Source organism: Xiphophorus hellerii, chromosome 18, assembly GCF_003331165.1.
Source record: "Xiphophorus hellerii strain 12219 chromosome 18, Xiphophorus_hellerii-4.1, whole genome shotgun sequence".
In the NCBI taxonomy this organism is placed as follows: Eukaryota; Metazoa; Chordata; class Actinopteri; order Cyprinodontiformes; family Poeciliidae; genus Xiphophorus; species Xiphophorus hellerii.
In genome coordinates this window covers 9,197,436-9,225,085 of record NC_045689.1, presented here as the reverse complement: position 1 = coordinate 9,225,085, position 27,650 = coordinate 9,197,436, and the positions used below count along the sequence as shown (strand labels likewise).

Genomic DNA, 27,650 nt, shown 5'->3' with positions numbered 1-27,650 from the left:
CTGTTTGGTACCCCCCAAAAAAGCCCTTTCGTGACATTACATTAATGTCAACATGTGTTTTAATTTTATCAGTTACCATGGACAGAGACTATAATGCAAACTATTCATAAAGAACAACAATTGCAGGAATTTGTTCATTTTTCTTTTACAGCAAGAGAGCAGAATAGTTCAATAGTATATGCACTTCATCACATGCAGCCTGGAAAACAAACATTCAAAACTTTTGTCTGAGCAAAATTAATCACGTAATGAGAAAACATACAGGAGGTCTTAGCAGGACTTTAAAAAGTACTTGCATAAATCACATTAAAATGACTATTAGTGGAAGCACTGTTGAATTCACTTAAGTGTGAAAAATAACTAATGTTGCACCATTTAACTCCGATAGGGAGGCGTGTCAGTTGTCAGAAAAACATTTAGTATTGTGTGCTATGTGCACCTAATTGCACTTGATTGCAGGTGTGCCAAGGCGATGTCTTGATAAAGGTGCAATTTTCAACATACTCTGCTCCACTGAGGTTCATCTGCACCACCACCATTACAATAACTAGTTTATTAAACCTCATTTCCTTTGTGAGACACATTAATAGAAGTACTAGGTGTCTTTTTACAGTTCAGAATGATCCAGTGTAGCAGCATTTGTCAAATGTGTTTAGGAATTATGAGTCACATCTTTAGATCCCAAAGCACCATGCTTTCAAGAAATGTAACACTGCAAGATATTAAGCTAATAATGCGATATTTGAATTGAAAATTTAAAAAGTAATATATATGAAACATATCAAGGTTATTCAGAAACGAGGGTTTAAATGCAAGAATTTAATAAACTTCTTCTTGTGAAAATTTGGGCAGTACTATGTTGTAACCAGGAGAGGGCCCTAGTGAACTACCTCAAATATCACCTTTCAAGAACAAATTGAAGCTGCATTTGTGGCTTTTAAGAAAATATTTCCACAAGACTCCAATCAGCTAATTTGTCTTTATTTTATCTCGACATCTTTTTTTCTTACAGTTAAACTATAATACCTGCTCCACTCCATTACGGTTTAGTCACTCACTGAGCAAAATGATACACAGATGCGGATTTTTCTCACCTTTGTACCCATGCATTACCATTTGGATAAGTACAACTACACCCCAAACTAAAATTTAGAACTACAATGGTGAAATTTTTGCAGTGCCCCTGCTAGTGCCAGTTTTTAAAGCAGTATTGAAAAAAAATAAGGAGAGAAGGCTACTGTCTGAATAAGTAAGTCAAATTAGCCAAACTAAAATTTTTGCATGCTGTCAAGCTATGTTCATTTTATTGGGCTGTCCTTCAATTTTACAAATGTATTTTAAATTAAAGTGACCAGAAAATGGGTACAATTAAGGACCAGAGACCCATTATTATTTTAAACACAAATCTCTCCAAACGTTTTCCAAATAGGAGCCTGGTGTGATTTCTGGACACTTATTAGAAGGGAGAAGTGGGTGAAAGAACGGTGTCAGCTGAACTTGGAGACAACTCTTCCAACTCTGGGGAGATGACGGGGTTGACCATCTCTGAGGTGGCGGTGGCACCACTGCCGGGCAACAGTTGGGTAGAAAGCTTTACATCCTGGTGGCGTCTTCGTCGGAAAACTTGCTTCTCTTTATCAAGTGGCGTGGTCTAAGAAGGGGTGAAACAGTAGTATATATCAGGTTCTTCTCAAATCAAAGAGGCAAATTAAAAATAAAATAAATAAATTGTGACAAATTGATACAGAACAAAAAGGTGCTTAGCTAATCAGGCACAATGTTGTGAAAAATGTTTGCACCCCCTATGGAGCTACAAATGTCTTGTTTACAATTTTATAAAACTTTAAGGCAAAGATAATCTGAAAGCATAAAGCAGTTTTCAAATGATATTCAATATATATGGGAAAAAAACATATCCAAACTAAAGTAACAATTTACCCTCTTGCTGAAACATGAATGATCAGCACTTTGATTTTATTTCACTAGCCACACCAATGCCTGATCACTGTAGACATGTAGAGTAAAGAAAAAAAAAATCATTTGAACCAGTAACAACATAAAATAGGCTAAGATATCTCAAAAAGACAATACCTCAACCTAAAGAAATGCAAGACATGGAGGAAATCCTGGACATCCATCAGGCTTGGAAGAGTAGTAAAGTCATTTGCTAGAGGCAAATTGTAGTCCAGAGTAAAACTACAATATATTCAGACTCCAAGTAAAAAGTAGGTATCCAAGAAATTAATCCAGCAAATAAGTACCAAGAAAGTGATCATAACTGATCTAATTGTAATACAAATTATCAAAATTTAAGCAGACACTTTTAATCCCCTCTCCCCATATAAAAAATTAGACTTAATGTGTAAGAACAGGATAAAGTGCTTTAAGTTACAATGTATAGTGTTTATTATACATTTACTTGATCTCCAAATGGCACAAATGCTTCAGCAGTTAAAATTAATACAATAAAATTTGTTAGACAAGAGGTCTCATTTAACAAACTGTAGGTTCATGTTAAAGTTTATTCTTCATTCTGTGAAGTTACTCAGTAATTTCACATATTAATAATACTAGTCAAGTTAAAGTAGAGTATGGTGTAGTAAAACTACTATTTTTCTATTTTCAAAAGGTTACTCAAGTCATGTAACTAGTTACTACCCACCTCTGCATGGCATTTGTGAATCTTATAAAGAGTAGGACTTCAACCAGAATTACTCAAACACATCGACAAGTCATCCAGGTTGTCATAAAATAACCCAAATCAGGAACTAATGTACTGCTGGCCTCACTTAGAACAATGTTTATGATTTAGCAATAAAACAGAAGCCGGACAAAAACTAAATCTCATATCTGGCATAAAATTAATATAGTCAGAAAAATTACTATATTGGCAGTCACATGTTGGTGGTAACATGATGGTCTGGAGCCACCTTGCTGCTTCTGGACAAATAGTAGAAAATATTAAAAGCAGTAATTCTGCTCCAACAGAAATCCTTAAGCAGAATGTTTGGCTTAGAAAGGACAGCTGGGTTACCTAGCATAACAAAAACCCAACCATTTGGGTTTATGGTGTAATTACTTTCAAAACTGCTTTTCAAGTATTCCATAAAGATAGTTTGATGATCTAAAGAATTTAAGTGTGACAAAAACGGTAAAAACGCAAGATATAAGGGGAGAAATGCATTTTTTGTGGCACTTGACAGCACTTCTTGCCATAAACAGAATTTAAACCATCTCAACAGGTTTTCTGAATCATTAAATTCAGTTTCTATTGTAAAGGTAACTTGATGTAATGTGATAAAATATCTCAGTAAACCGTGCAATGAAGAAGAACAGCTGCAGCCCAAACAGCCCAAATGAGATGAGGTAAACTGATGAGGTATGAAAATGATTAAGTTGATGGACATGGGTCAAATCCATGGGGAATGGGAAATGGAGACTGCCAGCACTTTGCCACGGAAGCACTCACTGCACTTTAGCACTTTGCTGTGTCATACCTTATCCAACACAATCCTGGATTCTGGTTGTGATCCAAAGACCCTGACTTCTGGATGGTTAAGTCCTGGTCCAGCAAAGCAGAGGGAGATGAACTCAGTGGATCACCTTGAACTCAAAGCATCGCTGGCCAAATTGTCAGTGAGGTGTCCAACTTTACTTTCCTACTAAAGTTATTACTTCACTGGCAAAAGAATTACACGTAATCTATTTTTTCTTTATTTTACAACTGCACATGAAAACTCACAAATTGTTCACTACATAAAAAAATTACCATTCAGCAACTCTTCCATCAATAAATAAGCAGTTGAAAAATTCAATAGTCTTCTTTAAAGTAACATCTTGTACACATAAGCATAATTTATGTGCAGGATGTCCAAGCAACTGTGCCTACAGTCCAGCTAGACAGGATGGCAGAATGAGGCAAAAACAAAAGAAAAACGCATGGCAGTATGACTTTGATGGATGCTAATCTCAAATAATGCTGAGAAAATGAGAGGGATCTGGCTGTAGAGCCTGAATCTAGTGGAGCTGCTGTGGTAGAGGGAAACAAGGTCGCTGCAGAGTAGAAATGCCATAATCTAAAACTGATTCTTTAATTCAAATTTAAAGTACATGGAGGTAAGAACGATATATAGTCAGAAGAGCTGCAATCCAAAAAGAAAAACACACCATACAGCTAATAAGACGTAAAACACACTCTGGGTTGTCAGTGAGTTTACATTTCAGAGCCATTTAATATCAAGGCTTTCACAGATGGAGAAAAAAAAATAAAAATATATAAGTAGAAAATTTATCAGGAGTAGATGGAGCAATGTTTTAAGTGAAGTCCTTTATGTTTAAATAATAAAGAGTACCGTTACCGGTACTTAGCAACCAAACAATATTCTCTATAAACTAGTAGGGTGGATTATAAATTTTAAAATTACATTGAAATGGGGGATTGGGGAATTTTTTATTTTTAATGGAATTTATAAACAAAATATTTAGCCAAAAGCTGTTTGCAATGTACCGTAATTCTTCATTTTCAACTGAAAAACCACTTTGATAATGCAAAATGTACATGTTATAATTATCAGAAATCCAATAAAGTGAAAATGGGAATTTCTATGTTTCCATTTATATGCAGTATTAAAAAAAGTCAAGTCTTTTCACCCACAAGCAGAGCTCTGCTGAAGGCAATGTCTGTAAAAGGTTACATTTGAGAAATAATAAATAGGATTTTGCTATAAATGCAATTGTACACTGAGGACTACTTTTGGACTATGTTGAATCCTAATGGTTTCCCTTTTGAATGGTAAAGCATGAAAAGCAAGGCAGCAAAAAAGAAAAATCAAAATCAGCAAAAAAGAAAAAAAAAAACAGTCTCACTGAAAACAAAATTACAAGCAAACTTTCCATCTAGTTTCTAATTAGTTCTTACTGTAATTACTGACACTCCTGCTGCAGTGCCGTTGAGCTTGGGTCCATAATTAAAATGCTTCTTGATTTTTCCAGCCACAGCAAGCTGGTGCCCCTTTTCTGACAGACTGTCACCCTGAAAAATACAGACACTGCTTAGCAACTTAGTTTGAGTTTCGGTAACACATTCTTCTTCAGCTCTTTTGCTGTATATCTTTGCAGTGATTTACTGAACTTACATTGACCCAGGGGTGATCCAGCACTTGTACAGCTGTGCATCTTTGATCCACAACTACCTGAAGCATGCCAGTGATCAGAGCCTAGAGATAAATGTGTTACCCATAAATATCTTGGAACATAATGCGAAAATATGGTCTGACAGATTGTGAAGCATATTCATGGTAAAAGTCAACTTCCAGGCAACCTTGGCAGGCTCAGATACATTGTCCCAGTATGGTGCTGGAAATTCAAGATGGCCTTTTAAAATCTCTTCAAAGAGGGCCTCCTGGTCTTCACCACTGCTGCAAAAATGAAATGCACAGTTAAAAAAAAAAAAGGGGGGAAAAAAAAACCACTTCATAACTTCAAAAGCATGTACCAATTACTGGTTATTTTACTTAATGTAATAATAATAATAAAGCACATACCCACGGAAAGGAGGAAAGCCACAGACCAGTATGTAAGTGATGACGCCCGCTGCCCAGATATCAACCTTGAGGCCATATCTGAAGTTACAAAATGAAACACCAGTTAAAAGGATTGAAGAAAAACATACATATTACAGTAGTTTTTGCCCCACAAGCCACATTCAACCTTACCCTGTTTCAGCAACAATCTCTGGTGCTACATAAGTTGGAGTTCCACAAACAGCATAAAGAGGACCATTGACAACAGTAGCCAAGCCAAAGTCTCCCAGTTTCAGAGATTTACTACCATCTTGATGTTCATACACCTGTGTGACAAGAATGGACAAAAACGATAAGCAAAGCCCCTACTTGGTGAGGGATTGAAGTAAAACAAAAACAAAAAATATTGCTTCTAAGCATGTTTAATAATATTTATACTTAATTTTGTATTGTCGTAATAGAGCTGTATACCAGTTGTGAGAATAAGTGGATATGTATATCCACTTGTGTATTGTATATTTAATTTAACTTTTCTGTATATTGAAAAGTTAAAGAGAATCTTAAAGATTCGTTTTGACAGAAACATAATCTGAGGATAAACTGTGAACTTCATGTGTTACATCTCCAAATACCTTGCGAGGGTTTTACAGTGTTAAATCAGGAAAAAGAACTTAAACTTGTGTATAGTATGTGTGGACTCCAGTTGGTTTAGATATTGTGCTCCACAATTTTCAGCCCAAAAAAGAAAAGAAAAAAAAATCCAGCAATTCAATCCAAAAAATTTAAACAAAGACATTTACCAAAAAATACCAGGTGTATTTTTTTTAAATTAAGACCCAAAATTTCTTTCTTAGAAAGTGTTATTACATAAAACCAATTTAAAAAGATTTTTAATGCACAGTTTTTACATTATCGCTGACACGTCCATGGGGAATAAAGCTGACTTGACAGCTGTCCAGCAGACAGTCACTGACATTCTCAAAGCAGGATTAGGTTTCTATAAATGCTCATTCCTCAGGATGTATTAAGACAGGCTTTATTAAGTACCACTTACCAAGAGATTTTCTGGTTTTATGTCTCTGTGCACAATATTGAGACTGTGAAGGTACTTGATGGCGCTTGCCAAGTTGAACAGCATACAACTGGCATCCCGCTCTGTGTATCTGTTGGAGGAGGTAATGGCGTCAAAGAGATCTCCTCCCTGGATAAAAGGTTTTTAAAATGCAAATAATTATTACATGATTATATAAACTTCATTAAAGAGATTAATTATATTCTAAACATAATATGTATCAACCTTTGGGGAAAGTAGCTTTGAACCTACATTTACTGATGTATTCACCTACAATCTATTTAAAAATGCAAAGTACCTTCACTAGCTCCATTACAAGATAGAGATCTCTGCGGGTGTCCATTTCCTCGATTAAGAGGACAATGTTAGGATGTTTCACACGCCTCAGGATGGACACTTCACTCTGTATCATGTGTTCCTGAATAATGCAGAAAAATAAATCACATAACTTAAGAATAGTTCAGTATTTAAAACGCATAGATTTCACAAAGATGTTTAATCCCTGTGCCCCAAACACACACACACACTAAAATGGAACAAATACTAAAGAACGACAAATTAGCACAAATTTTGTGATTTGATGTGTTTCTAAAGGAATAAGAATGCCTACCTTTCCCTTACATTTGTCTTTGCTGATTATTTTTAAAGCGTACTCTCTTCCAGTTGATCTTTCCACACATTCACGAACCACGGCAAAGTTTCCATCCCCTAAAATCCTTCCAACTTTGTATCTGTCTGCTATGGAGGTAGGAACTGGGGAACATTCTTCCACTGGCTCAACTGAGTGAGAAAACATATCTATAATTTCTGAAACATAAGGCATAATGACTCGTGTAGTTTTGTTTTTTTATTTCAATACCCCACCTTCACTGTTGGGACCATCTCCTTCATCCATTGAGCTGCATACCTTGGTAGAGGCTAATGAGAGTGAAGAGCCACTGTACTGGGATCCCTATAAACAGGGGGAAAAACTCCCCAAATGATCACATTGTAAAAAATAATGGCAGAAACAGTTTCTAAAAGCATTAGGAAGAAAAGCTTCAAAAACCTAAATTACATCTAGTCCAAACAAAGAAAAGACAAGAACGTGATGCAGAATTGATACACAAGAATTGATAGAGCAATAGAGCACAATTTCAGGAAAATATGTAACTACAATACTATAAATGAAATTGTAATTTAGAGAATTTAGATTATATTCAAATGAAGTTACACACAAATACGCAAAGCATAAAATTTTTTATCTGTTATTATATGTAATAATTACACCCTAGCATCCTTTTGCAATGTTGTTGTAATTTGAACAATGTTGCAAATCTGCAGGCATATGTGATTCTTGCAAAACAGTGACATAACAAAAACGTTATGAAATTTTAGTAAGAAGCCATTTAATGCTTGCATGTGAGCACTAAAAAATGGCCCCAATTCTTTAAATGTCCATAAATAAACATTTTTATTTTTATTTCTCCCTTATATTCACTTTCTTAATTAACAACATTTTAAAACATTCAGGGGTCTACACAAAACCTTACTGCTGTAATATAATTAATTTATCCCAAATATTTCTGTGCCTAAAGCAAACGAATGTTTATCAGCACCAATAAAAATAGAATACACAGCAACTATGAAATGCCCATTTCGGACAAATGAGCATCTCTGGATGCTGTTTCTATGCTATCATACATGTAGCAATGACAAAAAGCAAAGTGAAACAGTCTTATAGTGCAACAGAAACCTGATTTCTAAGACAAATCAGCATGAAATATGGCATAGTCAAATAGTGTAGAAATCATTTGACTATGGACACAACATAAGCTCAAGACGAGAAAAAAAAAAAGTAAATATTCAATGGCAGCACAGAAGTAGTTCTCTATTCTACAAACTTAGACTGTTATTACCTGTCGTCTTCGGAGGCTAGCGGGACTGGTTAAAATGGGACTTGGAGATTTTCCAGAACGAGGTGTAGAAAGCGTACTGCCCGCAGTGCCATTTGCTGTTAAGACGGGGGGGGGAAAAATAAAAAACTGATAAGGAACCAAAACAAGTTCAAGTTTTAATTATTAAACTTAAACACGCATTTACCCGATCCGGCAGGTGAGGGAGACTTGCTTCTACGAGACATTCCACCAGTTCTCGGCAAAGAACGACCATGAACTGTGGGGAGTCGGCCATATGACGACGACTTTGTCACCCTGCATTCTGGTGAGGAGAAATACATTCAAAGCATGAAATGTATTTTACCATGCAAGGTGATAAAGATTCTATTTAGAATAAGCAATCGTTCTGAGACTTAAGGTGGAATCTGAACAAAAAGATTCAGCACAAAACTAGGCTAAAATGGAGGGGAAAAAAGTATTGCACACACACACACACACACCTCATTCCAAGTATAGAACTAGATCAGTCAGTGAAAATATCACCTGCATTCAGAGCTTGGCATATTTCCAGCACACCCATTTCCTCAGACCAGATTAAATTACCTCTGAGCTGTGTTTAAGCAGCAAATATACTGTGCAAAGGTTAACATACTTTCCCACAACATAACTTAATATAAAACAATCTACAATGCAGTGAAAAAGGTTAGATACAAGTTAGTGTAAAATGATTTGATGTGAGAAGAGGGAACACAATATTACAATGCTAAATAAAAGACACATTTAAGAATTATTAGAAAAAAAACCCAACAAAAAACTTTAGCTTACCAAACATTTATATTGGACACAAAGATACTTAAGCATTTTTATGAACTGAAAGTCAATATCACATTAAGCCCATTCAAATCCTCAGACATACTTACCAGTTTCATCCAAATTGAAATCATCTTGATAGCGAAACTTTTCAGGACCACAAGCAATGAAAATGTCATCTTCTGCAAAAAGGTCCTGAAGACATGTAACCTGTCAAAGAGATTTGAAACAGGGCTCTTAAAAACTACTCTTCAAAGAAAGTACCCTACTTTCCATAGAGGTTAATGTTTTTATTTCAATTGATTTTAGTTTTTGACATTTCAAAATTATTAATTGCTCGGTTTAAATTGGTCAAATGGCTTTTGAGACTCAACTCGCACTCGTCTCAGGACTTGCAAGCCTACCTTTGAACTCGAGCAGAAAGACTTTTGACTAACAAAACACTCATTTGGTCCCACCTCTGGGTGATATACTGCATATTTAAGCACAGTAATTACCCTTTACTGCCTGGGATCCTTTGAAAAAATATCTATAAATTGACATCCATACCCGATAATGTCAAAACAATATTGTTCTTAAAGTGAAAGCAAAGACAATGGCTCATGATTGAAGAGCTTTGAAATGTGTATCTCCATTCTGAAATGCCACAGTCATCCAATACAAAACAAAAAAGATTTTTCTCTTTTTAGCATCACTTCTAAATCAATCTAGCTGCACTTCACAAGAGTCGCCATTATGTACAATTTGTTGCACCCTAATTTCTGACATGTCCGACTGTAGAAATATTGGTGACATGTGACCAATAGATGCTTCTATTCATTAAAAAAAGACACCGTTCTGAGAGTTTGCAACCCATACAAACGCCCTTTATCAGCTCTGCTTTTTGAAATGTTACCATTTTTCTGTTGTCCATTTTACTCTTTAAAACAAAATTATTTTCAGTTGGTACACTTAGGAAAACCGTTTTTAGGGAGCTCATGCTAAAAGGCATTTCCCCTTATGCAACGTTTCCTAAGTAGGATGGTTTGAATTAAACTGTATAAGAGTTTGACAAAATTAAGTTGTTCATTGTCTAAATATCTAGAAATGCACGAGAAATTAACCATTGGCTTAGATATTATTTTTGAAATTTGTAAGAAAAATATAAAACTCAATAAATAAAGCTCTTGGTTTCTGTGACAAAACCAAGAGCTAAACTGTGGGTGTGCTAAGGCCTTACCAGACTGTCAACATGTAAATATAAAGTATAAAACATGAACTAAATTCTCCTCAACATCACATATTTCATGAATCTTATAAACATCCAGTATGCATCAAAAGTATAACCTATTTCTCTAATAAAGGTTAAAGAACCATTAAAACTCCCCCTTTGATGACAGCAGGTGGTCATCTGGCCATCTGTTGGCACAACACAACAAAGCCAGCACTGAATAAAGAGCAAAGAATGGCAGAGATCAAACCTACTAAACTCTGTGTTATTAAACCCACAAAATACTCACACCATTAGAAAAACCTGGGGAAAAAAATAAAATAAAAAATAAGAGAGAGAAAAAAATCTTAAAGAATCATAATCTACATGATGGGTAGTTTTTTTGGGGGGACTGAGGAGGGTGATTCTTGGGAATGACCCACTTCGCTAGGTACACACTGCTAGTACCTGGTTAGAATCCTTATTGCCTTCAGAACTGCCTTTTTTCCTTCATGGTATAGATTAAGAAAAAAAAAAGAAAAAGATGTTGGAAACATCCTTCTTGAAAATGAGTGGCAGTCGTCTATATATCCATAATGAAAATCTGTTGTTCCAACCTAAAGGCAACCTGTTTAAAATCAGCTGACTGTAGAGGCCACTTACCTCCCTTTCATGACAAGGAGACCAGTTTGAGATGATTTGAGCTTTGTGACATGGTGCTACATCTTACTGAAAGAAGCCAACACCTACTGTAGCCCATCTGTTCCACTTTATGTGCTCCAATATGGTATTCTTTATACCTTGGTTTGAACCGGTAATTATTTCAACCACATTTTCCTTTTAATTGTGTCAAAATAAAAATCTGTCAGTTTTCCTCTGGCCACTAACAACATGAGCACACAACTACTGCTCACTAGATATCTTCTCAATTTACAGTCAGTCCCTCTTGACTGACCATCATAAGAGATGGTCATGTGTCAAAATCCAATAGTTCAGCAGATTCTATATGCTCAGATTAGCCAATCTGGCATCAACAACCAATCCACATTCAAAGTCTAGTTACCCCACTGCTCCATTTGAACTTCTGAAATGAGTCTTCATCACATTTAGATGATAAATGCTTTGAGTTGCTGTCATTGCTGTTTCCAAAAGATTGAACAAGTGTATGACAGGGACATTCAAGTTAATGGCAACAATAAAGTTCAATAGCTTAGATCACTATGAACTTTAAAAAGATGAACCCCGACGTATGTTCTATGGCATTACAAAACAAAAACTAAACACATTAATAACGTCAGACTTAGTCATGCTGCCATATGCACAAAACAGCAGACAGTAAAACACAGATTAATCCTGCCACTAACTCACATGCTCACTGCTCTGCTGCAGAGACTGTTGCTTAGCAACCACTTCAAGAAACCATTCACTCCAGTGTAACAGTAGCAGAAAGCACACAGGACAGAGTTTTTGAAGTGAATTTTAAAGACGTTACTATTTTTATGGGATGCTTAATCAAGCCTTTTATTAGTTTCCACATTTCTTTCCCTTAAAAACATGCAACCTCCTTGAATATTATAATTTCAAGAGCTTTCAAAAGTAGGATGTGGGTATACTGTGGCTGGCTAATCAATCAATAAAAATACATGTCAATAACTATTGTGCAAAAAATACTTTTCTGGAAATACTTCAATATTTAGGAGACTAATCCGAAATCAGATTACATGGTCCCATCTAACAGTGTTCTGTTGTTGTAGGAATATGGGATGGAGTCCTAGAAACCCATTTCTGGTAATACATTTAGCAATTATTCCCAGGTGATATGTACTGTGCTCCCTCTTTGAGTAAGAAAGAAACTGCAGGAGGGATGACAGGGCCATCCCTCCTGCAGTTTGGAGTTTCCAAAAAAACAGAAAACTTTCAGTAGAGCAGTATTCCAAAGCTGTGCATAGCTTTGGAATACTGCTCCATTTAGAAAATCAGAGTGGATCAAGCTTATCCCCACATCATCCAAGTACCGTAAATATCAATTTCCAATAGATCATAGCTTGGTAAAACTAAAAGCAGAGCTAACTAATGCACATAGGCCATTTACTCCCATTCAAGCAATTAATCTTTTAGAAGGTAGAAGAAAAAAAAGCATAAGATAAGAGTACTCTACAATACAGAGCACTTAGTTGTTGGACTTTCTCACACGACTTTAAATGCAAAACATCCAGAACATATAGCTAGCTGAACTTATAACACTATTGATAAGGTTTTATGAAATTTACGTTATTGATAATCCTGTTAATGTTGATCATCAAAACTGAAGTTTTATAGACGATTGAATCCAGTGACCGGAAGGGTCAATGTGCAACCTTTTCAACTTGAAATGACAGACTAATATTGCTGAATGACATTTTACAGTCTTGAAGGTGATAGTAACATAAATATTTAAATATCCACTGCAGCCAAGGAGAGCACTAAAACTGAGTACAAACATAACCCATCATAATGTAAAATATATTTTTTGGAAAGAAAAAAGAAAGAATGACTCCATTGATGCCAAAGGATTCTTAGGCTTTCGTGACATTAAAGATATACCCGTTTTATCCAGTTTGCAAATATTGAGTTTTACAGAGTTAGAATTTTAACACTTACCATTTTGCCATCAACAGTACATAGCCTTTTAACGACCCCGGAGTCCAGCTTGATGGCATCTGTGATGTCACTCATGACTTGATCAAAGGAGTGTGCCGTCTTCTTGTTGAGCAAGACCCGAACAGCCTTGCGAGGTTTGACTCCACTGCGGACAATCGTCACCAGTTTGGGCTTTATGAAGTCTTTGGTCTCCCTGGTTTCTGGGGATCCAGCCATGGCGCTGCCCAGGGAAGAAGGATCACGGACAGATGCTGCAGTCCTGGCGCCAACTGCCCAGTTGGGATTTACATTCTTTGTATAGTCTAGTTTCTTGAAAGGCTCTATAGATGCACAAATATAGCTTTCTCCTGCAGAAAATTGGAATAGAAAAGCTAATATACAAGTATGAAACATAGAGCTAAAATGTGAGGATGATTGCATAAAGAACTGTGTATAAGCACATGTTCTTTTTAAAAACACAAAGGAGGTGGCCATGCCATTTTGTTTATTATGCACATTCTGACTTGGTTTGACTATAATATCTGCACTTAAGACAGCCAAAATAACTTGCCTATGATTCAATATAAATTAAATTTTTTAAACAAAGTTACTACAAAAGGGCTCAAACTCACCTTCCACCAGCTGTTCTATGCTGGTAATCTTGGTTGCTCCATCAACAGTATATATGGTCCTTACTCCTTGGGGCAAGTTGACATTATCTGAGAGAGATCTTGTGAGATCTGCAAGGAGAGCATCTAGAGATCTAAATCTCTCCTGAGAAATGGCATACACAATCCCTTTAAAGTAGCGGTCACCGTTGCGGTAGAAATGAATCTTCTTGGCCTTCTTTTCTGAGCTCAGTGCTTGCAGTGTCCTGGTTCTGTAAAGGCTGCAGTGAGCACTGTGAGTTGGACTAGGGAGACCATTCCCTCTGGAGCCCCTTCGGGTGCATCTCTGAGACTTGTCCCGCTCATCAAAATGTTCCAGGTCCATGACTGCTGAATTACACCCTAAAATAAACAAGAAACAAACAAAAAAAAATCTTAAAAAAAAAAAAAAAAATCCTTTATCTGAAACTGAGTAAAACCCACCACATCAGAACCATGTTTTGTGACAGTCCATACTGTCTTTCTGATTTGTGCAAGCTCTAATGCTGCAACTGTTCCTAGTAAACACATAAAGAAGCATGTCACACCCATCTAATGCTCCCTGGTGTCTTATAATTTAAACAGTGTAAAATGGAATATTGGAATAATGGAATAAATTTTAGACAATTATTAAAAAGGACATGACTACCCAAATTATGTTTTCTGAAGAAAAATTATAGTAAACCAAACATGAATAGCAAATAAACGGTAAAAAAAAAAAAATCTAATTTCATTGCAGTCTCTTACCTTGGAGGTGAGGATACAGAGGTAGGCAAAAAGGGTCTGTGCGGAAGTCTTAAATATTCTTATTTATGTGATGCCTTGGAGGAAGCATACGTCCCTTTGTTGCCCTGTGATTGTCCTTAGCCGTCCTGCTGTGTCTGTTCTGTTGTGTGTGCTCACATGCAGACTGGAGGCAGGGCAGCCGGTCTCCTCTACCCTCCCCTGCTCTTATTCCATTGCGGTGATTTAGCAGACCGCTGCAAGAGCGTGCTGTCAGCATGGCTCGCGCACGTTTATGACGGAGCGCGCAAACGCAGGATGCGCGGTCACGCAAGCCACACAGTAAAACGGGATAAAACAGAGTAACATTGTGTAGATATGATAGTAAAAAGGGTTATTATTACCAATCGCTCATTTTTCTTAACGGGGTGAGTTGGTACATATAAGAAAAACTGTCATCACGTGTGAATGCGTGCATGATTGTATGTAGCATGAAGCGTTTTGGGGTAAACTAGTGGAAGCATAAGCGTAATACAATACAAGTCATTTACCCGAAAGGCTTATAGATTAGTGTACCTGATTTCCATTAAATCCACTCTTATCTTTCCCGCAATTTTTTTGTTGCTCTGATAATTTCCTAATCAATTTATCTCGATTTAACAAATTCCATCATTAAGTCACAACACTTACACGAGTGAAAAGGGAAACAGAAAACCTGCCCCGTTCTCAATAACTACAAAACATTTTCATGGCCGTATATATTAAATTACTATATTGCAAATATTCACATTAATCATAGTGTGTACTATTTGATAATTTTTTTCTTACAGTGTGTTAAATTGATTTATAGAGCTTTTCCCATTGTTTTTAAATTGCCCAACTTTACTCCATGCATCTTCCTCAAACATATGAATGATGAAAAAACCCGTCATAAATAACTGTTCAATTTATTCCCAAAGTTGCAGACAATCTGTGCATGTAACAAAACAAAAATAAGTAGGTCAAATTAATGACGAAGATAACAGAGAATGAGATTGGCATTTTATACAGAAGACCTGCTTTGGCTACGACTTCGTACTTAATTTTTAATAGGGGTCTGTGAAAAGATGACAGACATCTCTTCGGGTACATATTTAAAGCTAAGCGCACTCTGTAATACTTCAGATTTGAAGAAGGGTTTTGAAATCCTTACCATTTGGAGCGCATGTCATAAACTCACCGCCCATTACAAATCACTTTTACCTGTTTCACACAGGTGTAGGTGACGTGTTTAATTAACTTCATCAGACAGATTTTTGTCACGTTAAAAGCACGTGGCGTCTGGCTCTCTTATCTCCAGGTGAATGATCTTCTCAAGGACTTTTTTTTATTATTATTATTTATTAACCTTTTCAAAAGGGTGAAGATTTTGGATCCAGCTCCACTTTTATTAGTGATATTGTGTTTGCTCAACTATGCCAACACGGACATTAGGACTTGGCTTTAGTTCAAAAGCTTTGAATAATTGTAGAATCTTGAAGAAGGCAAAATGCTGATCAGGCCGCTAAACATTTAAAGGTTGTTAACTAGCAACAACAAAGACAAAAAAAAAAGATTGTTTCTTTGAAAATCTCTCTCTTTTTAATGTTTTTATTACTTTTTGTATAGCAGGCTAAACTAAACTGACTCATGAAGTTTATAATATCCAGAAATGCTAATTGTTGAGTTTAAACAGCACTAATAATAGACAACGGCAATTTGCCTGTTGATTCTTGTATTGCATTGTTATAGCAGGAGCTGACTTCAGAGAAGTGCTTGTGTACTCAATCAAGAGTTTGGGTTTTGAGTCTATTCCAATTTTATTTATTGGGCAATAAGAGAACATTCTTTTATACACACCAGGAAAGGATGTTTGGATTAATTAAACTGAATCTCAATTTAGCTGTCAGAAAAGTACTGTTTCTGCAGAAATGTTTAGGCCTTGCAACACTAAGCACAAACAAGACATCTATGAAGGTTCTAGGAATGTGTTTTTATTACAGTTCAAAAAGTTTAAAATTAAATTTAAAATTAAGCAACACTATTTGTGTCATGATTGTAATCCTGAGATTTACCAGGGCAGTAGAGTCACAACACTGCATAAACTTTTATTTATGTGTGTATTCTCATGCTTTGCATGAAGATGCCAGAGGTGCTGGAGTGATTTTTTCTTTCTTCTCATTTTTGTCAGTCAAAAAGCCAGCAGGTGCTTACTGTCTTAATTATCTCTCATGTAAATTGCAACATTAGCTGCATTGAGGTTCTGCTGTGGAAGGCTACATTAACTAGGAAGAACATAGTTGACAATGTTGTCAACTATGTTGACATGACAAATATCAACATATAGCACAAAGTGCTGACCAATGTTAAAATCTATAGATGAACAAGTGAATGTTTCACTCCTTGAAAAACAAGACCAAGCAACATATTTTTTGGTTTATTAAATAGGTTCATCAGTCCAGAAGAAGTGCTTTTGTACATATATTTAACCTGGTGTTTTCTTTCAGCCCTCATCACTGGAAGACTCAGTGAATCTGCAAGAAAAAGTGGCCATCTACCACTGATTGGTTCTCTGATGGATCAAACTTTGGTTCGAGCTGGTAGTCTCAACCCAGTGCATGCCCGACAAATACTTTTAGACAAATCGACTGTCCCACGGGGACAAATGCTACCAGTGCGCCAGGATCAATTTCTATCAGCCTTGTTTCAAATCATGGAAGACCATTTCCTACACAAACCATCTGCATCTCAGGACTTCACTTCAAGTTCTTTTAGAGGATCAACTTGTAGTCAATGTGGTACCAGCAATGGGGGCAGTCTCATCTTTGAGCCAAATGCCTTGTGAGGTGACTTCTAACCAAATTGATCCTCATGATGAAACTCCACAAGAATTAAACTGTGCCTTGAGAAATGTTGATTATTTAGACCATAGTGAATCACACCTCATTGGTCAACATGCTAGAAGAAGTAGATACTTTGGCAAACCAAAAATTCAATCCTGTGTCTCAAAATCAAACTTCACCTCTATGTTCAAGTGATCCGATTCCTGGTGACAGAATTAATCCACTCAGTAGTAACTTGCAAGCCATTTGCCTTTGATGCCGTCACTCACTTTGATGCGAGTCCCCAATGGCCAGATTTGTATATGGATAACAGTGGCAATTTGTGCTTTCCTGATGCTAATCATGAAGAGTCTGCATTTTCACCTGAACCAGGCCTTAACTGACTTTTTGATACAGAGGTCTTTTTTTTCAGGGCTCCACACTTGCTTAACAATCGTTATGTTTTATAGTAGGGTAAGGAAAAAAGAAATTAGCTTGAGGTCTTTGTAAAGCATAGTATTCATGTTTGCCGCCCAAATTTCTTCAGACGTCTTGCATAGGTATAGAAGTTTTGAAGGCCATCATTTCTATGTGCAAGTAAACCCCATTTCATAAGATATTTTAGTTTAAACTCTCTAGTCCTCAATTTAGGTAATTCAGCAGTGAATTACCCATTTTTGTACCATTAAAACCAGTGCATATTGTAATTATATTTCTGTTAAAATACATGTTTTGTCTCCTAGAAATAAAACTTATTCTGCATCTACTTTGTGCCTGTTTTTGGAGTACTTTACCATTTGTCATCTGTAATCCACTCAATATCAATAATGTATTCTGTAGGAAAAATTGTTTACGTGAAAATCAGAGATTTGAACACAAAGCTTGCTGGACTTCCTATTTAAATGTCTACTTAAATTATGTACAGTGTGATTTCTAAAATATATACTACATTTACCACATATACTACAGTACCAAAGTTGAACAAATATTCTGAGTTTGGTCTAACATTCAGACCAAACTGAAATGTTAAGCATCCATTAACATTTTGAGGCAAAGGTGGTTGGTAATGACTAATAAATAGCAAGTGGAAATATACTTTTCATTTTTCAAAACATTTTAACTGAAGTTTTTCAGGTGAAAAGTATAAGAGTGCCATTATTGATCTAAAGGTTTTAATCAGCTGACAACCTAAAGCTGGACCATAAAGGGAGACAATGTGACAGTTTCACAAAATGGGGGAAAAAAAAAAAAAGTTTGATACCAAGTTAGGATCACACAAATTAATTTATTACTCGTTTTGTTCACCTCTCACACAGAAGAAACCTTCATTATCATTAAAGTCAAATTTTTAAGACAATTCTTCAGCAAAATTGCACAACAAAAGGCAGTATTACAGCTTGTAGGTTAATACAAATATCATAATTTTTAGTTACACTTCATACTATCAGGTTAGGCAATATTTTAATCACCTTAGTGGAATGTAGGAATCTTCTTTAAGGATGATTAAATAAAGACAAATGAAAATAAAGAAACTTTAAAGTTTCAATTTATCTAGATGTTAGACTTAACATTGTTTATAAGCACACTAAGAGATAAAATGTTAAACTCCACAGACAAAACCATTATATGTGATCAAAATTAAACAATAGTTGTTTATAGATCAATTTAATCTGATAACACAAAAATACTTGAGGTTTTTAAATATTTATCCTATTTGTAAAATATTGCCCTTAATTTAAATATGGAGAGCATATCAATGTGCTTCAAGTTTTGGTTTCCACTTTCTGGATGTTGATCCAGCTGCTGTATATTTAAAGTGCTTGAGAGCTATACCAATGTGTGGAGTATGCACATCACAGTAGCTACCTAGCAAATATAGAGCATGTTCTTATAAATAATGAGTATTAAATATAGACCTTTCTGATTAGTAAATAAGTTTTAAGGCATTGTTGAGAAAATGAGGCAGAATATCAACAGCTATTTGGTGAGTTTCTCTACTTCCTTCCCGTTTTGTGGTTTTTCCTGAAGCTTGTAGTCTTCCAAAATAGCCTGTGCCGTTTGCTTTCCAGTTCTTTTAACCACAGCTTTGATCCCCAGGTTGTCAATATTGAAGGCAGTAATACCAACATTAATGGCAGAATTGACAGCGTTGTCCGTGGCTTGTCCCGCCGCAGTGCCGTACCTTCCGAGTTGGCAGCAGAGTCAAATTGGGTGAGAGGTCAGAGTAAGAGATAAGAGAATTAATTAGTATGCAGTGCAAGGACTGCAAAGATGCCATGCAGAAGTTCCATTTTACAATTACACCCATGCAGGTTCACAAACCAAAAATATTCATTAGCAGAAGTTTTCTGCAGATGAAAGAAAGTAGGCAAATACTTAAATTAATGCTAAAGCCCTTTAAATTCTCACCTTGCTTAATGAATCTTAGAATAGTTTAATACAACCAAAATTATTCCAAGTAGAAAGTTGTAGCAAAACTCCAGTATTGGATGGTGTATATTCATAATTTACAACAGAAATGTGAAATGGTTATAATTAATTTGTATAACACCCAACTTCAATTGATAGAGAATGGAAAGATGTCAGTCAACCAGAAATCAGTTGGTAAAGCATACTTTAGTGAATTAGCACAAGTGGAAGAGAAGTAAAGTGAATCAGTGCTGAACAGGACTGCACAATTCAGGACTGAATTGTGGAAAAAAGGGGAACCATGTTTAATTAGTGTTGGAACAAGTTAAAAAGCATTACTGTTCTTCTCATTAGATGTATCAGAGACGTTTTGTAGAGCTCTATATCTGTAAAGCAAATTGAGGAGGAATACAAGTGAGCGTTTGATTTAGCTTCTCTTGTGCAAGAGGTCATTTGCAACAAACAAAGGGAAAAAAAAAAAAGTCTAGTAAACTGAGAAGATCCTTTTCACAAAAACTTACTTATGTTTTATGGTGGTGACTGTTTCTGATGCAACATTTGTAGTGATGTCCTTAGCAGCTGCTTCCAAACCATTCCAAACAGTTGCAAATCCTAGTAACGGGGAAGAAAAAAAAAAATCCTACTTTAACACTTTTCAATGAGTCAAGCAAAAACAAACCTTATAGTGGTTGGATCCAAATAGATAGCCCGAATCTGGTTTCATAATGTTACAGAACTATTTGGTACAAAAAGATGGAGCAGATTGCATCTTTTTGTACCAGCAAGACTCAGCAAACCTTCACCTTCAAATGTTTAAATTAAACATTGAACAGGAAAAAGGGAGCCACAATACTGCTAACACATTTTCACCCGCTAACACTGCCTGGGAAATGTATTACTAATATTTTGTCACCCATCAACCACAAACACCAGTACACTTATAGTAATTTTATGTAACAAACAGAAAATGGTGCATGATGCATTTACGATTACTATAGTAATCTTTAGATGAGGCACTAATCATTAGCAAAAAATAAAACAGCTTTAAAAATCATGCATCTTTTCCTTCTACTTTACAATAGAGTCCTATCTTGCATTTCCCTATAGTAAAAAATACAATGACAATAAGGTTTGTTGTTGTAATGTTACATAGTAATATTGGTGAACGAGTTAAGTACGAGGCAATTAATACTTTCGGAGAATATTTTATAAACTCCTTGGAGGTAACAGAAGTGTAGTTTGACCTTACCTTGCATTCCACTGGCAGCCACCACCATCGCTCCGTCCATGTTTGAGCGCCCGTCTTTATCCTTCTTCATGGACTCAGGAATCAGTTTGCCTCCATGTTTTTTCACATGAGGAGCCAACTCTCGACCAACACAGTTAGCCACAGTACACACACCGTCCACTGCACAGGAAGAGCGCCACTCAATTAGAGGTTCACCACAAAACCCACTGGTCACACAAGGTCAGTAAAACATGCAGGCAGGAAGTCGTGTCAGTCACCTAGAAACTGGCTGACTTTAACAGCGCCTCCTGTTGCTTGCTTGGCCACATAGAGGCTTTTGGTCACAGTGGGGCTCACATCGGTGGGCTTGTCCTCTGGAGTGATGTGTTCCCTGAGCTTAGACGCCCCTTTCTGAATAGCCTTGCCTGTATACTCAGCCCCTTTGACCAAACCCCAGCTTAACCAGGAAGCACCTAAAGAGATCAAAGAGGGTCTGCCTCGATGCATTTCTGAGCACTGGAATTTCACAACAATAAAAGTATGTAGATGCTGGAATTTAAGGACAAAACATGACCTCACCCGTTAAGATCCCACTTGCCACTTTTTCACTCCATTCAGGCAAAGTTTTCTCCTCCTCGGTTTCTGCAGATGCCGCCTCATCAGCTCCAGGTGGTCGCTCCCTCTCCTCAGGTGCAGCAATGGATACCTTCTGACTGAGATTAACAGAGTCTGCAGCTTCATCTGCGGCCTGACCAAACACACACATGTATTGGTAAGCAACTGAAAAACGACTAACAGTGTATGAAAATAATCTGTTTGCAGTCTAATTTGTTGGGGGGAAAAAAAAAAAAAAAAAAAAAAAAATCTGGCTCCCAGTTAATCCAGTATACAAAACAGGGAGCGTCACAGAACACAATAGCTCCTCTCATTCTGGGGTTCTCATCACAAAGCACCATCTGTTTACCCCAAACAGACGGCCGTTTTAAGAAAAGGCGGAGCAAAGTTGGAGCTGAAAATCTCAATTCTTCTGCTTGTACTTAAAATAAAAATAGCTTACTCTTTGACAGGATACCACATCCATTAGAGAAGATATCTACCCTGCCTGCATTTGTGGAACGTGACCTTGTCTGGCATTACTTTGAAGCGGCATCTCTCCTTCCTCAAAGACTGAACCGACGTTTGTCTTTCAGTTGAGGCTCTGAGCTTGTTCGAAGTGCTGCAGATAAGAGCATTATACCTGATTAATTCTCCTCACCTGCCAGTATCAAATCCCCTCTCTGCTGAGGCAGGGGTAACTTCGGGAGAGACGCCAGATCAGAAGTAAGTAGGGCCAGGCGTTTCTTGCTAGGTTAACGTGATTTAGAGAAAAATTGGGAATCGTCTTCAGTCAGCAGCCTTTACATATCCTGAGTACAATGGAAAAAAAATCTTTGGCTCTTTTCCATTAAGAGTCAAAGACTAATTACTTCCAGGTAGACAATAAAATACAAGTAAATTCCAAAAATTCCTTTCAAAGTACCCAAAGGCTTTAGTGTTTATTGGATTTTATGTGATAAACTAATGCAAAGCAATAATGCTGGCAAAATACAAATCTGTTTAGTGGTATGCATTTGTATAACTAAACCTTAAATAAAATCCAGAGAGATTAATTGTCTTCAAAAGTCACAACCTCATTAGTAAATAGAGTTCGCCTGCAAGTAATTTGATATCAGTACAAATCCAGCTGTTCTGTGAAGACCTCAGAGTGAACAAAGAGTCATAAAAACTCTGTTTTTATGGCAGGTCAGTGATACAGTGGTGAAGAAGTTTATGAAAATTTGCTTCAGTATCACTACCCTATATTAATATTGCTGTTTGGGCTGGTAACCAATAATATGATATATTTCACAATCCTTTCGTCAGGTTGGGGGGGAAAAAAATGACAACGCTGACTTCACCACTCCTTCAGTTAAACTCCCCACAATCTTGTGCAGTCTCACTGTCACATGACCAAACTCAATCCCTCCCTCTTGGGAAACAAATGGCAACAAGATGAAAAAATAAATATTGGTTGTTAGTATCAATCAGGTTTTATTTATCGAACCAATACGGATATGTTAAAAAATTACTAAAACGTTAGAAATTTATTTTGTATTTGAACAAGAAGGTAGTTTGTAAAATGAAAGGCATATGTCAAAAGGTAATGTTTTTCATTTACATTGTTACAAAAATCTGTAAGTATATTTATGCCCAATTAAAAAGTCTTTATTGGCATTACAACAAAAAAAAAAAAAACCTTTTAACTGCTGGCCAGTTTTTGGCAGGGTTTCATTGGTATATTGATGACTTATCTTGGATGATGAGCTATTTAAGGTTCTGTCTCCTTGCCATCACACAGTTTGCCAGTGAGATAGAGCAGATGTATTTTGGTGAACAAAGCTCAGACTTGGGCTAGAAATTGTAACTAGTGATCAAAGTGTTGACTTTAAAAGTACAGAGACGAGAACATTTTAAATGCCTGTTGTCCTGTTATGTGTCCAAGTTATGCGTCACTTTCCTAGAATAGCTCTCTGTGCCTCCCAGCAGCACAAGAGGATTTGCTAAGAGCAAATTGTGTAAATGTTCTCTTGTGACTTTCAACACCGAGAAGCACAACAGAAATAAATGACAAGTGCTTGCCAGATTTGTGCATGCATTTTGAGAATATATATATATATTTTTTTTAAATCATCAAATGGTGTTGTTGCAGACATTACACTTACCTGAACCCTGAGATCTGTCATCTGAGAGAGCAGGTTCTTAAACAAGGCTCGGTCTGCTACAGGGAGCTCAGACGACAACACAACCCCGACGTAGTAACCCGGTGCCGGCGCCATCATGTCCGGAAACATAAAAACTCCGGTGTTACACTCTAGCACTGGAGAGTTCACAGACATGAGAGGGTAGAGCCAGTCACACACCTGTCATGACGAAAAGGACAGTTAGGAAAACACCTGGAAGTGACACAAGAGATGGTGGTTTTCTGTGACACAATCATATTCTTTATTCCTAAACAATGTGCCTCTATGTATGGCAAAACAACCAAAATTTACACAGAAGTAAATATTAAACAGGGAGAGGTCGTTTTTAAGGCTTTATTCAAACTTGATTTAGAAAACACTGCTGTCTTCTGATTGCTGCATGTCTAACAAGGTTACAGCATACCAGGATAAGCAGGGTTTATTCCCTCACTCATGTGAATCACTGATGTCACAGAGTGGAACAGAAGGAAGATGAAAATGTCAGTCTCATGACCCAGCAGGAAGACATAAAAAACCACAAAAAAACAGCAAAATATAATTTAACATAACATTACATGTATTCTGTCCTGGCTCTGTCTGTGTTTTCAGTAATAAACTAATTTGTTGACACACTTTTGATTAGTTTGTCTAATCACACGGTGTAGCGTGCATACACAGTCTCCACGTTTAGTGGGTCACAGACCAGAAAACCACTAAAACAAACCAATAATGTTGGCTCTACAGACCCAAGCTTTGCTTAAATGCATTATTCCTTTTCATTGTCTCTGGATGCCATGAACCACTAATCAAAACTCTAAAACCCAGATTCAAAGCTATAATCTAAAATGTGACTCTGACAAAAAAGCTTTTTGCTCAGGTTAAGAGTTCTGTGTTTATTCTCAATCTGAAAAGAAAACAGGGAAGCATTTAGTGATTAGGAACAGTGTAACAGGTCTAATCCTGACCTGGTATTCTCTGCTGGATGACGTCACAGTCAATGGGATTGAGGTACTCACATGATTGTTTACACAAGGCAAGGAATATTGATCATTAACAAACCAATGTCCTACACCAGTCAAATAGATCTGGAGTCCATCTTAAAATCAGATTAAAGGTCACAAGACCGGCTAAAATCAGATGGTGACAGCAGTAATAAGAGTTGTTTAAACCTGTTGCATCACACACGTATGAAGGTGGCCTATAATCATTATCTGAGGCTCTGTTTTAAATAAAAAAAAAAAAAAAAAAAAAAAGGCTTTCTGTCGTACCTGCAGAAATGCTGGCGGTCTACTGGGCATCCTGTCCGAGGGGTCACTGGTGAACTTCACCAGCCGCAGGTAGCCGGGGTACGATGGGGCGCTTACTTGCCCCTCGGGTGTGACAAAGAATATCTGAACACCATTAGGAATGTAAAGCAGCTCTTCTCCGTCCTCACCCACACTCTGAGAAGATGACGAGGAAGTAGATGTACGACTATAGAAATCATCCCCGACCACTGACATCTCTCCTGATTCTGTGCCATAAGAGATAGAGACATGGCCATCAGCAGCCTGAGGAGAGTAAGCTGGTGGTTGCTCAGCTGGAACCACTGGGGTATGACTTGCAGCTACGCCTCTTGCAGCTTCTGTGGCTAGGCATGGTGGGGCTGGTCTTTCTGGCTTTGCTTTGGTGTCGAGCTTTGGATACAGACCTCCAGAAGACATGTGTGCGCCACTAGAACTCTGTGTGGGTGCAGACTCGAGGTCACAACTGGTCTCCAGCATGGCAAGGCGTGTGGTGATGTTGTTCAGCGTCTCCTGCATCTTCTGCTGCATTCGCTGGGCCGATTCCCAGGAGCTGCCAACACACTCCTCGCCCCGAGAAGGCACGCTGATGCCCCTGAGAAGATGCTGTCGACCTCGCTTGTACAACTCCAGAGCCTGCGACTTTTCCCCAACTTCATCTGCTGACAGTCCTTCATTGATGCACTCAAATCCTCTTTCATAGCCATCTTTGATCACTTGGAGTCTGGCATTATCAAATGCATCTTGCTTGGCCTTCTCCATTCCCTCTGTCACAAGGAATTTCAGACATTTTAGAAGCATAAACAACCAAGCAAGCAACAGTACTAATGGTATTGAGAAAACCTTTAAACTTTACTTTAAGGCAACAAGTTGCTCAATACTTTACTCGTATAGATCACGTGTAAATGCACATGGTTTTAATAATGTACTGCCTACGCGACACAGGATATATAAATGTCTAAAATGTTCTCATTAGCGTCTCAACATGATAATCCTGATGGTTAAACTCAAGCCCACTACAACTAACATCTCAGTATAAACAAAATCGGCTTTAACGCCTGGATTTAAGAAGTCAGCACTTAATAATCCTAAAAAAGGGTAACACAGAGAACTTTGTTAACATGACATTTACAGCTAATATACCCGAGTGACTTTATCAGAATGCGCAGCTTCTTACCTTAGCGAGTCAAATGTCTGTGAACAGCTCAACTAGCAACTAGCCGCCCTCTATCTGTCTTTTATTTCAAGTACTGAATAGTATTAGCTCGACAGACACACCTGCTTGCTAAAGTTAAGTAGATTCAGCTGTTTGACGACTTCCACCAGTAAAGAGATGTAACTTGATGTCGCAACACGTACCCGTGACCCTTCGAAGCAAAACTGCAGTGACTGGAAAAGTGACGTTATTATTACATTTCCTAGTGGAACTGTGCTTTTATTGTGAAAGTATTACCAGGAAGTACTTGAAGTCCCATGAAGCAAAAACTGATTATTTTCGCAGTTCTTCATTATGACCACTGAACGGCAGCAAAGAGTAACACTATGAGTTGGATTGCCATCTGACATCTCTCTCACACACCCCTACATACCACTATAGCAAGCAAACTAACTACACAAGGTTTTACGGCTCTACACAAAATTTGTTGTGGCAAAAGTGGTTAAATTGTAAAGGGTGTTAGTCCCTGATGTCTGCCGCCCTCTTGTGGTCATGATCTTAACTGCAACACACCATTTGTTGGACAGATTTTTTTAATTATTATTATTTTTTTATTTTTATTATTATTTTTATTTTTTGTCTTTTTTTGTTGCTGTTTTAAAGAAATACTTTCAAAATAAATGCTGAAACGCAGATGGACGTAAGTGGATGGACCTGTAGGTTTAATCTCATTGAATGCCTCACTGATGTCAAAGCTGGTTGTTCATGAATTAAGTTGAATGAGGTCAAACCTCTATTACGGAACATCCTCGGGTCTCAGGTAAACATTCTCACACATTAAACCAAATAGCCTCGGATGTCAAACACCATAGACAAAAAACCATCAGACTTCTGACTAAACGACCTCAGAATAAAAAGTCTTCGCAAAAACGGCCTCAGACGAAAAGGCCTCAGAAAAAATCTGCATCAGATAAAAACTCAGCAAAAACGGCGTCAGGCGAAAAGGTCGCACAAGGAAATGGCGCCACCTTTTGGGAGCTTCTCTGTGACCCCTGAGAGCTTTTATCCTGACCACCGTCTTTTCTGACGCCTTTATTTCTGAAGTTGTTTTTCCTTAGAGTTTTTATTCTGACGACATATTTCTCATACCTTTATTTCCAAGACCGTTTCGTCTGACGGCACGTTTTGCGAAGACTTTTTATTCTGATGCCCAGAGGTCCTGACAGGCTTTCAATCAGATGCAAGTCAATATGGTCGTAATAGTATGGCCAAATTCTCTCCCACGAGAGTATAACGTAATATAAAACTCAAAAATCTAAATAATTCCCTCCCGCACCTTTTTAAAGTCCTATATTTTCTTTTCATGTTACCATACATATGCATGTCTTTCAAAATAGTTCTGTCAACAAGGATTCGGTTTCTCTTTATTTTTACTTTGTTTTCATGGTGAACAGGAAGTGCTAGTGTAACACTAGATTGTAAATTGCCTTTCAACATTACAGCAATTCATTAGCTG

The 27,650-nt window shown here is 37.1% G+C and overlaps 2 protein-coding genes and 1 long non-coding RNA gene across 9 annotated transcripts; 1 reads left to right on the top strand and 2 right to left on the bottom strand.

Moving 5' to 3' along the window:
- Positions 1-41: 41 nt before the first annotated feature.
- dclk1b (doublecortin-like kinase 1b) lies at positions 42-14,782 on the bottom strand. 5 transcript variants are annotated; one of them, XM_032590870.1, is made up of 17 exons: positions 14,484-14,672; positions 13,905-14,099; positions 13,722-13,829; positions 13,111-13,457; positions 9,392-9,491; positions 8,677-8,793; positions 8,493-8,587; positions 7,459-7,546; positions 7,205-7,374; positions 6,893-7,012; positions 6,577-6,723; positions 5,715-5,848; positions 5,544-5,621; positions 5,321-5,417; positions 5,136-5,216; positions 4,919-5,032; positions 42-1,651 (listed from the first exon to the last, which is right to left on the bottom strand). In XM_032590870.1, exons 2-17 carry the CDS (start codon positions 14,080-14,082, stop codon positions 1,457-1,459), a joined length of 2,169 nt encoding a protein of 722 aa, XP_032446761.1. In that variant the 5' UTR covers positions 14,083-14,099; positions 14,484-14,672; the 3' UTR covers positions 42-1,456. The 5 variants fall into 5 exon arrangements, with proteins under 5 accessions (XP_032446761.1, XP_032446758.1, XP_032446757.1 ...); XM_032590869.1 differs by adding an exon at positions 3,498-3,562 and having other exon boundaries at positions 1,452-1,651; positions 13,722-14,099; positions 14,484-14,767; XM_032590867.1 differs by having other exon boundaries at positions 5,321-5,414; positions 13,722-14,099; positions 14,484-14,674.
- LOC116737611 (uncharacterized) lies at positions 509-18,672 on the top strand. The gene is made up of 2 exons (XR_004342865.1): positions 509-665; positions 16,940-18,672. It is a non-coding gene; the product is annotated as an uncharacterized LOC116737611 (long non-coding RNA).
- Positions 18,565-26,748, bottom strand: spartb (spartin b). 3 transcript variants are annotated; one of them, XM_032590874.1, is made up of 8 exons: positions 26,257-26,745; positions 24,964-25,743; positions 23,678-23,875; positions 21,516-21,684; positions 21,215-21,409; positions 20,958-21,116; positions 20,230-20,320; positions 18,565-19,481 (listed from the first exon to the last, which is right to left on the bottom strand). In XM_032590874.1, the coding sequence occupies exons 2-8, from the start codon at positions 25,738-25,740 to the stop codon at positions 19,277-19,279; spliced, it is 1,794 nt and encodes a 597-aa protein (XP_032446765.1). In that variant the 5' UTR covers positions 25,741-25,743; positions 26,257-26,745; the 3' UTR covers positions 18,565-19,276. The 3 variants fall into 3 exon arrangements, with proteins under 3 accessions (XP_032446765.1, XP_032446764.1, XP_032446766.1); XM_032590873.1 differs by having other exon boundaries at positions 26,156-26,744; XM_032590875.1 differs by having other exon boundaries at positions 19,327-20,094; positions 26,156-26,748.
- Positions 26,749-27,650: the final 902 nt, after the last annotated feature.